The 10742-nt window shown below is 34.9% G+C and overlaps 1 protein-coding gene across 1 annotated transcript in view; it reads left to right on the forward strand.

Annotated features, from left to right (window-relative positions):
- Ddx10 (DEAD-box helicase 10) overlaps positions 1 to 10742 on the forward strand; it is a 291709-nt gene that overhangs the window by 159493 nt on the left and 121474 nt on the right. The window contains exons 14-15 of the mRNA XM_010610645.3: positions 6886 to 7005; positions 9638 to 9799. Of these exons, the coding sequence (XP_010608947.1) occupies positions 6886 to 7005; positions 9638 to 9799 (282 nt within the window). The remainder of the gene's footprint in view (positions 1 to 6885; positions 7006 to 9637; positions 9800 to 10742) is intronic.

Below are 10742 nucleotides of genomic sequence, written 5' to 3' on the forward strand. Positions count from 1 at the left end.
TGGGCTTCTTTTTGCCCTAGGTGTGTTTCTTGTATACAACATATTGTTGGATTTTGCTTCTTATTCCATTTTGCCAGTCTATTTCTCTTGATTGGTGAGTTGAGGCCATTGACATTGATGATTATAACTGATATGTACTGACTTATTATTGACATGTTATTGGCCTTTTGTTGACTCTTTTTACTTTTTCACCTTCTCCTTTTAGTTTCTTGCCTTGCCTATTTGATTTGCTGTGTGGGGCCTCATGGTGTTGTTGCTTTCATTGTCTTTTTCTAGGATCTTGTTTAGAATTCCTTGTAGTGCTTGTTTGGTATTCATGTAGTTTCTCAGGTGTTCTTTGTCGTGGAAATTTCCCCATCCATTTTGCAAGAGAGTTTTGCAGGATACATCAGTCTAGGTTACAGGTTGTTCTCTTTTAGTACTTATATCTCATTCTAGGCTCTCCTTGCCCCAAGGGTTTGTGTTGAAAAGTCTGCTGTGATTCTGATGGGCTTTCCTTTGCATGTGATTTTAATCCTTTTTTTAATTCATTAAGTTTATTGGTACATTTTATGTATACAGTATGATGACAGTCATCACTGGGAATTTGTACCTTTACGAGATATGTCTAGGTTCTTATTTTTTTCTCCATTACCCTGCCCTCCCTTCAACCCCTTTACCCCTCTCTATTTACAAAGACTTTGTTTCCATTTTTTCCTTTTCTCATATTTATTCCATTCCCTTCTTTCTTTCCCCCTACCCTTCCTGCTTCCCCTTCCCCTTTGGACCTTTTCTTACTATTTCACATTGTCTATTATATATTTTAATCCTTATTTACACTTTTAGTTTCTCTCACCAGAGAAACTATTGAGTATTTACACGTGTGTCCTATTTATTTCACTTAAGAGTATGGTCTCAATGTGCATGTATTTAGCCATAAATGTTTCTAGTTTCTCATTCTTTGTGTCTGACTAGCACTCCATTTTATTAAAAAAACACATCTTCTTTTTCTAGTCTCAAAGAATTAGATCTCCCAGCCAGGTGTGGCGGCGCATGCCTGTAATCCCAGCACTCATGAGGTGAGGCAGGAGGATCACTGTGGGTTTGAGACCAGCCTGGGCTACATAGTGAGTTCCCTGGCATTATAAACTACATAGTGAAACCCTGTCTCAAAAAACCAAAAAAAAAAAAAAAAATTAGATCTCCCAAATTTAAAGTCCCAATCCAAAAATGGGCATGTGAAATAAAAAGACGATTCTCAAAGAAGTACAGATAGCAAATAAACATATGCAAAAATGTTCAACATCACTGGTCATTTGACAGATGCAAATGAAAACAACACTGAGATTCCACCTCATCCCAGAAAGAATGGCTGCTAACAAGAAATCAACCAGTAACAAATGTTGGCGGGGGTGTGGGGAAAAAGGATCCCTTCCCCACTGTTGGTAGGAGTGTAGACTAGTGTAACCATTGTGGAAATCAGTATGGCGATACATCAAAAAACTAGAATTAGAGGTTCCGTTTGACCCAGCTATTCCCCTGCTTGGTATCTTTCCCAAAAGAAAAGTGAACCATACCACAGTGATATATGTGTACCCATATTCATAGCAGCACAGTTTGTAATAGATAAAACTTTAATACTTCCTATATCAATTGTGTGTTTTTCATGTATTGCCTGCTTGCTCTCCATCCTCTTCCTCCTTTAGCAGTTTTAGGACTGTTGCTGTAGCATATAAATTGGTTTTAACAAGTTTATACTGTATCTGTAAAGATACATTTTAACCTGATGTCCTATTATATTCTTCATGGAACTTAACTTTTATTGGTAGTAATTTTAGTTTGGTAGAAGACACATAAAGTGAAATTTACTGTTTTAACCATTTTCAAATAGGCAGTACAGTAGAGCTGTGTTCACAATGATGTGCAAACAACCTCCAAAACTTTTTTCATCTTTCAAAATTAAAACAGTCCATTAGGTAGCTCTTAATTTTGAGGTTATAGTTTTTGCAAAGATATCACAAACATAATATTTTAGACATTCACTGTAGTAAATACCATAAAATTATAGTATTTTAATTATTGTAGTTCATTAGATTTAGAATTAGGCTTTCAAAGCAAGTGCTTCTGCTTTTTAAAAAAATCTAAAATAATTTCTACTAGGTATTTGTTGTTTAACCAGTAACATTTCTGTCCTTAGTATGTTTTGAACTTTGGGGAGAATATTTATTAATGTTAAGAAACACTCATATCTTTAACATGTGTGGATTAGTCTGTAATAGGTAATCAGTCTCTGAGGGGTCCACCAATTTGAATTCTTTATTTTGTTGTTTAGCTGATTATATTTTGAATCATATAGCTAGTGTCAATTATTGTGGCTCTGTTGATAGGTTGTAGTAGCAGCTATTTTATCTTCCAAGTTATTTGAAGCAACTTCACAGCTGTGAAGACAAGCTGCCACAGAATCTTGAGGATGATGATGCTTTACTTATTTTGTATTTTTCTTTTAGCCTTTTCATTTATGAAGTCTAGCAGGCATGTTGTAGAAGAAGTGCAAATAGAAACAAAAATTTTATTTTAATATTTTATGCCTTGTCTACACAGGTATAATGTTGTTACACTTTTCAGCTTCTGCAAATTTCATTCTTGAGTCAATAATATCAGTTTTGTAGTCACAGTACACATTCTTTCTAACTAGCTAAACTTTCTATTTTCCATGTCTTAAAATAGAAAGATAAAGTATTAATGAATACATTTCTTGCCTGAAAGCCATTGTTAAAACTGCTAAATAGAAAATCCTTGAATTTTAACAATTGAAAAAGTGTTTTATTTGAAAAGTATAAAAGTGTAGCCCAAATTAAGAAAAAATTAAAAAAAATGGTAAAATGAATGGCATAAAAGCTAAAAATCTATGGTAAAAAAACATAAAAACAATAAAAAGTGCCTTAAATAGCACACCAAAATATAAATGGTAAAATACAGGAAAATAGTGAGTCTTTAACAAATAAAGATATAATGTGAATTGATAAAAATATCAGGAATAATTAGAAATACCTGCAAAGACTAGAGTTTATGCACAGAAAATTAATGTCTTTGAATAGATATTCTGTCATACCAATAAAACAAATGTAAGCTTTTCACTTAATTGAGTGGTAAACATGAAGGTTAATACCATATTGGAATCAGGGTAGAGAATAAACTTTTAATGTTTTGGTGAGAGTATATATTTGTATGACCTTGTTAAAGGGTTATTTGGAAATATGAATATCATACTCTTTGAGTACCTTTTGCTTTTAGAAACTTATCCTAGATAATTCACATGTATATTTATATGTATAAACAAGGCATTGCAGGAGGTAGCTTTTTTTTTTTTTTTTTTTTTTTTTGGTACTGGGGATCAAACTTGGGTCCTTGCGCTTGCAAGGCAGGCCATGGAACCACTGAGCTAAATCCCTGGCCCAGAAGGTAGCTTCTTTAGTGAATTTTTTTATATGTATTTGAAAAGTGAGTCTATAAAAGAGTACAAAAACTGGTGACAGTACTTAATTAATGGGAGGGAAACTGAATTTGCTGAAGAGGGTAAGAACAGCTACTTCTAAACTGGATATCCTTAAAAAATATATATGCATGTATTATTTGCTAAAAATAATATTAAAATGAATAACATAGGCTTCTCTTGTAAAATGTATGTAAAAAAGCACCATCAGTCTATTTCTCAAGTATTTCTAATCACTGATGTGCCAGTAAGTGATGGGTGTTTGTCTCTCAGTTCAAACTTCTTTCCCTCAAAAGGAAGTTTCCCTTTACCTGATCCTCCTTACCCCTTGTGGTGGATTAATCAGTGGTCACCTTGGAATGCCCTGCTGAACTGAATCAGCATGGTTCTGGGCACGAAAGACCCACTTGAGGATTGTTGCCAACAGTAGAAAAAGAGACCTGGAGTGGAAGATTATTTTCTGTTGATTGTCTTGGAGAAGCTTGCCTCAGTTGGTTTTCCTGATGAGAACTTGGCTAATCTCATAGGAGCTTGGGTTCTTGCTGTCACTAGGAATGGCTGCTGTTCTCATCAGGGAGCTCTGCTCTTTGCCTTGATTATGGCTTCCTGGCTCAGCGTAGATCTCTCAGTACACATCCTTTACCCTGAAGGCACAGCCCTTCTAGCTTCCACCACTGGCCTTTGGGCCTTCCTGGTGCCGATCGTCTATATGGAAAAGCATGAGGCATTGCCATGGCCTCTAGCCTTGTGTGGGACTTTGCCGTGGAATCCAGGTCCTCAGTTAGATTCTTGGGGTCCCTATTGGGTAGAAAGATCTCTTGTACATCTCTGCATTTGACTTTTTGGATGAACATTATAAAATAATCCTATTAATTATGTGTCCTGCATTAATTCTATTCACTTGCAAACCTTGATGACAACACCCCTAACAAACCAGACAGGCAGCCTATTACATATATTTATTCATCCTTTGTATTTGCCGGGGGCCCCCTTTTCTTTTGGAATTAAATAGTTCATGTTTTCTACTCGTTATTTAATATCTATCTCTATGGATAGGTTTAGGCACAAAAAGCCTGAGCCTACCAACCAACTGGAAGAGAAAGTCACAGAACAATGCCGACTAAAACTGTCAAACTAAAGATCAGCCAGAGAAACAATGTTGCAGAGGAGAAACCACTGAAATCCTATGACAAAATCTCAACATACTTGCAGCTTTCTCTTTTTATGGTTTACCTTGGCTTACAGAGGGGATTCACATCCTCTTCCTCAAAAACGGTTAATTTTTAAAATTTCCATTAGAGAAGCCACTGACAAAAAGCAACAGAAATGCCAGCACAAATGAGAAGAGACTTTTATTTTCCTGTAGGCTATTGCTCTGCTCTGATTTTCTAAAATTATTCTCATTCAAATATGCAGAGTGTCATCTATACACAAGCATCTGCTTGGTCAGCTTTCTGTCACTAAGATAAAAATGTGAAATAACTTATAAAAAAAGGTTTAATTTGGTTCTGTTTTATAGAATGGTTTCAGTCCATGATCAGTTGCCCCCACTGGCTTGGGTGAGGCAGATCGTTCTGGTGGTTTCTTTTGCTGTGCAGAAGCTTTTTAATAAGATGAGATCCCAGTTGTTGATTCTTTCTGCTAGTTCCCGTGCTACTGAGGACTTGTTCATAAAGTCTTTTCCTATGCCAATGTTTTCAAGAGTTCTGCCTTGAAGTTCCAGCAGGTTTAGTGTTTCTGTCTTAATATTTAGATCTTTAATCCACTTGGATTTTAATTTAGTGCAAGGTGACAGAAAAGGGTCTAGTTTCAATCTTTTGCAGGCTGAGATCCAGTTTTTCCAACATCATTTATTAAAGAGGCTATGTTTCCTCCAGTGTGAACAGTCAGCTTCTTTGTCAAAGATGAGGTAGCTGAGTGCATCTGGAGTTGTTTTTGTGTCTTCCAATCTGTTCCACTGATCCTCAGGTCTGTTTCTTTGCCAGTACAATGCTGTTTTTATCACAGAGGCTTTGTAGTATAGTTTCAAATTGGGAATTGTTATACCTGCTGCCATGTGTCTGTTGCCTCGTATGGCTTTTGCTATTCTAGGTCTCTTCTGGTTCCAAATGAATTTTTGGAGTCTTCTTTCTAGTTCTGTGAAGTATTGTGTTGGGATTTCAATTGGTATTGCATTGAATCTATATAGCAGAAAAATGATGTACCTTGAGACCATAATGTCAAATGAAATAAATCAGGCACACAAGCTTGCATGGTTTCTCTTATAGGAGAAAGCCAAAATATAAATAAAGAAAAAAAAAACAAAAAGTAGATAACAGGAAAGTGGGAGATCTTTTGAAAAACGAAAGCAGACTAAGATGGAGGGAGGGGAAGTGTGGTAACATTAAATGTTTTATATACGTGAACCAACTCCCCACATGGAATGTGACCATTATGTACTAATAAAAATAAAAAAGAAAAGATTTATTCCTATCTTTTGCATGTTTTTTCATTTATTATTTAATTCTCTCTGTAAGGTACATACTATGAATATCCTCAATTTGTAGTCGAAGCACAGAGTTTAGGTAATTTACCCTCACATAGTCCTTACATGGTAGGACATGACCACATATTAGTTTTTAAAATTACTATGCCAAAGACTTCTTATTTTGTATGTGTCTAATGAAAGATGAATTAGATAAGTTAAGGAAGTACGACTGGTATTCATTTGAAGAAAATAACCCAAAGTCTTCTGAAATAAGGAGCTTTTTCAAGCAGGCCATGCTATAAATTCTTCAACTCTTTACATCAGGTAGCTCATGCAGCTTTCACTTAGTATATATAAGCAGTGGCTTTAAATTTTTAATGCTTGTTGTGATGCTTTTAAGGGCATTAGCTGGGTCCTGATCAGTGTATGCTGTTATGTGCTATTTACTCTGTCTTGCCTTTGGATGCAGTTTAATTATCATAGGATGTTTTACAATGTTCATACAGTAAATTACTATTTTTAGCAGAAGAATATTGAGTGAAAAACAATGTATATTTTTGTCCAGGTATACATTTTCCTCATCTAGAAATTTCAGTTTGCACTTGGGAATGTAAAAATATGCTTCATATTTTAACTGGGAGATAGCTTTATCTTAATATCCATTTATTACATTATCATGCTCCACTGTTTTCCAGTAGAATAGCTCTAGCAGTAGAAGAAAATGTTAAGATTGTTTGTCTAATGCTCATTGTATTCACTTTCAAACCCCTTTAGTATTACAGAAGTCATTTTTAATAAGTCTGACTTATTTTTAGACAGTGCTTTTTGTGTTTCTCATCACCACTGAGCAGTAACTACACTGAGTTTTGGAAAGTATAGTGCCAGAGTTTAATTAGTATAAAGCAACCATTTTTCTAATCATCTCTCTTTTTTTTATCTTCTCCAGAAGAAAGAATCTTCTAAATCTGGTGTGAAGAAAAAAGTATCAAAAGTTGCAGAAGCAAAAAAATTAATGAAGAGAAATTTTAAAGTGAATAAAAAAGTAACATTTACTGATGAAGGGGAGGTAAGATAATGTAAATACTTTGTTTCTGAGGAACATTTCAAGTATTATGCCGTTTGACTTTCCTGCTGACTGACCATTTATTACTGAGAAAACAAATGTTCTTTACAACTTTTTGGGCAACCCCTTTCACTACGACTGTGGGCCTTTCAGCTCTACAGTTGTAGGCAAGGATACCTTAGTGGCAATAAAAAACTTCTTGGTGATACCCGCACAGAGATTATTTGGAACTTTCTAAATTCCATGTTTCTTGTAGTATTTCCTTACCCTGGTATCCATCACTGTGTTATGTGGGAGAAAACAAAGAATACTAACACAATTTCTTGTCGGAGTGTGTTTTTCTTGGCTCTGAAGTCTTTGCTATCCTGTCCTCAGTTGTAGATGCTGTATTTCCATCATTCTCCCTGTTGTGGTAGAATTTCTCTGTTCAGTAGTCCCAGATACATGGTTGTCTTGTTTTCATCTTGTCTTTACCTTGATCCAGTTGTAAATGCATACCTATGGCTTAGGGAAGGGGTTATCACAGATTTCTCAGGAAAGCTCATTATATTACGTAATAATTATTTTGTTTTTAAATGATAAATTAGATCTATAACATCAGTTGGCTTAAGGGCCATAACTAGTGGTATAGTGTCCCTTCATTGTCATCCCACAAACCCAGTCTTGTTAGCCTACAGGCTCCCCTGACCACCCTAATATAGCGCACAACAATTATCCCCATCATAATCGCGTTTCCCTTCCTCAATGTCCTTCCCAGTGCTTATTTTGTATCCTCACAGTCTAAAGTTGACTATTGTCAATTTCTTCTACTCTACTTTTCCATAAAGGAAGGTACTTTTTACTTTGTTCACTGTTTTATCTGTAACACACAGAACAGTGCCTAACATGTATTAAACCCTCAGAACAATTTGTTGAGTGAGTCATCTAATGTTACAGTAAAATAAAAGAGCTTTTCATATTGAACAGAGCTTTTGCTATATCACATTATGTATTTCATCATCACTTGTAAATGCTGCGTAAGTTGTTTATATCCAGTGAACTATGTTTTGTATTTTGTTTGAAGTTCACAATTTGGATGTTATTTTAGGATGTATGAGTCAGATGAAAAACTGTATTGTGAGTCAAAAATTTTTAGCAGGCAAAGACAAAGCCGCTATAAGTGGTAAATAATGAATCCTTATGAAATTGCTAAAAAAAAAAAAAAAAAAAGAGCACCTAAAAAGGCTAATCTAGAACATAGTTGTATTAGTCTTATGTTCATTATAAAATAAATGCTGCCAACTTAATGAGGTTGCTTTTTTTTCTACTGAGTTTAATTGTACAGATTATGCCAATTAGTTCCAAGGTGAATATAAATTTTAACTATAAAGTGTTTTGATATATACTTGTTGCTAACAGGAGCTGTTTGTTGATATGAGCCATCCTGAAACTTTTCATCTAAATCTTTAAAAGAAATACTATTTGTTCAGTCTGTAGAAGGGTATACGTTTTTCCCTCTGTGATACAAATGAAGATGAGGAGTCTGAGTAATAGATGGTATTGTTCCTGTCAAAACTGATTTCTCTTACAGCTGCTTTAGCCTTGATGACTGCTAGCATGGGTTATCATAGACTAATATTTGTTGCCAAAAGTGGAGACTTTATGAATCTCACTTTGAATAATGACTGCGGTGGCTCCAAGAATGGCAGGTGACAAGGAAGCACATGACTCCAGTTTCCATTTACCTGCAGGTTAACTAGCAGTCTTTCAAAATAGTGGCACCTATTTACATCATTCTGGCCACCAATGAATAGTTTTATATTTTTATAATTATAATATTGAAGCTAGAAAGCATTGAGTCAAATTTCTTTATTTTTCTGGAAAGGACACAGGTATCCAGAGAATAAGTACTTTATTCACCTGTGCAGTAGCCTAGTGAAAAAGCCAGGACATGTGTCCAGGTCCCCTAACTCTCAGTGCCCTGTCACCTTGTTTCTACCCATAATTTATGTGTACAGAGTCATGTGGATTTGAGCAACTGATGAAACTCAAAACTAATACTGTCCTTTACATTTCATTATTTCATTCCTTATATGCAATATTGGTTGATGTGTGATTCAACCATCAAATATAAGCACTTATTTACTATATTCTGCATATTATGGGCTATGAGGATAAATGAAAAATCTGTATACCTGCCTTTAAGGAGATTAGTTTTGGTAAGAGAAATAATGAGGTAAACTACCATGGTATGATAAGATGTGTTAGCAGTGCATACCAGGTGCTTTGGAAGCTCAAAGGACGTAGGGTGCTAGTGAGCCTGGGTCTTCTCTGTGCCAATGATTTTCAGCTGAATCATGGGGGAAATATGCTTTTAAGAACACCACAAGAAGCATTTTTCTTCTGCAGCTATCTTCTCTTAATAATTTTGGGAAATTCTGCTTGAATCATATTCTCATTAAGTTATGCCAGTGTTACTTTATGCAGATTGGGATAGTCTTTCTTTCTATGGCTTGCTCATTTTAATTATGACATTAGTGAGAAAGTTTTCAGGCAAAAATTGGGACAATGCCCCATTCAAAATCATTACACAAAAGGAAATGGTTCCTGGAGATATTCTGATTCCTATTGCACATCTACCTTTTCTTGTCCATAGTTGGTTCAGCAGTGGCCACAAATGCAGAAATCTACTACAAAGGATACAGAGGAAGATGATGACACTGGTGGTATCAATTTAGATAAAGCAAAGGAAAGGCTTCAGGAAGAGGACAAATATGACAAAGAGGAATATAGGAAGAAAATTAAGGCAAAGCATCGGGTAAGTTTTCCACCTTGAATTAATACTGAGTGAAATTTAAAATACTACTAAATATATCTAAATATTTGTTAATCATTAATAAATGACATACTTTTTGGTGGCTATTTTGTTTTTATCTTGTCTTTTTTTCGGGGGGGGGCTTGAGACAGGGTCTCACTATGTAGTTGAGACTGACCTGGAACTCACTCTGTAGCCCAGGCTGGTCTCCAACTCACAGCAATCATCCTGTCTCAACCTCCCGAGTGCTGGGATTACATGATTTTATCTTTTCTTGGGGGGTGGCTTTATATTACTGATTTGTTTATAAGAATATCACCTAATCTGCTTTGGTCTGAAGTGACTCAAATAATGTTAATAGGTTTTTTTTGGTTAATAGTCATGCAACAGATAATAACATTTCAGTCAATGATGGACCACATGCATAATGGTGATCCCATATGATAGCTTGGTGTAGTGATGTTATAGCTGTCTTAGTTGTATAAGCACACTCTAGGATGTTTGCACAACGATTAAACCACTTAGTGAGATGTGATTGTATTATTAAATTTTTATTCTGAGATAATTCTTGTTTAACATGTAATTGTAGGAATTAATATAGAATGAGATCTCATGTTCTCCATTTCTATAATTTTGCCATCACCAGAATTTTCTATATACTATATAGTATGTAGACTTGTGGGTTGCCTTTTTCATTCAGCATTATTTTCTGGAAAATTCATCTGAGTTTATGCATTTACACTTTGTTCTTTTTATTACTGAGTAGTATTCTATCATGTTGATACACAGGTTTATTTTGCCACCAAAGGTAAAATTAAATATAATAGCTAAATGTGTTTTCATATAAATTATTTGATAATTAATATAAAATTCATTATATTTAAAAAAGTAAAAATCTTGTATGAAGTACTGTATAAATGAGCATGTTCCCTGGTGGCCTTAAACT

Source organism: Fukomys damarensis, unplaced genomic scaffold, assembly GCF_012274545.1.
Source record: "Fukomys damarensis isolate Sample0158 unplaced genomic scaffold, DMR_v1.0_HiC HiC_scaffold_16, whole genome shotgun sequence".
Classification (NCBI taxonomy): Eukaryota; Metazoa; Chordata; class Mammalia; order Rodentia; family Bathyergidae; genus Fukomys; species Fukomys damarensis.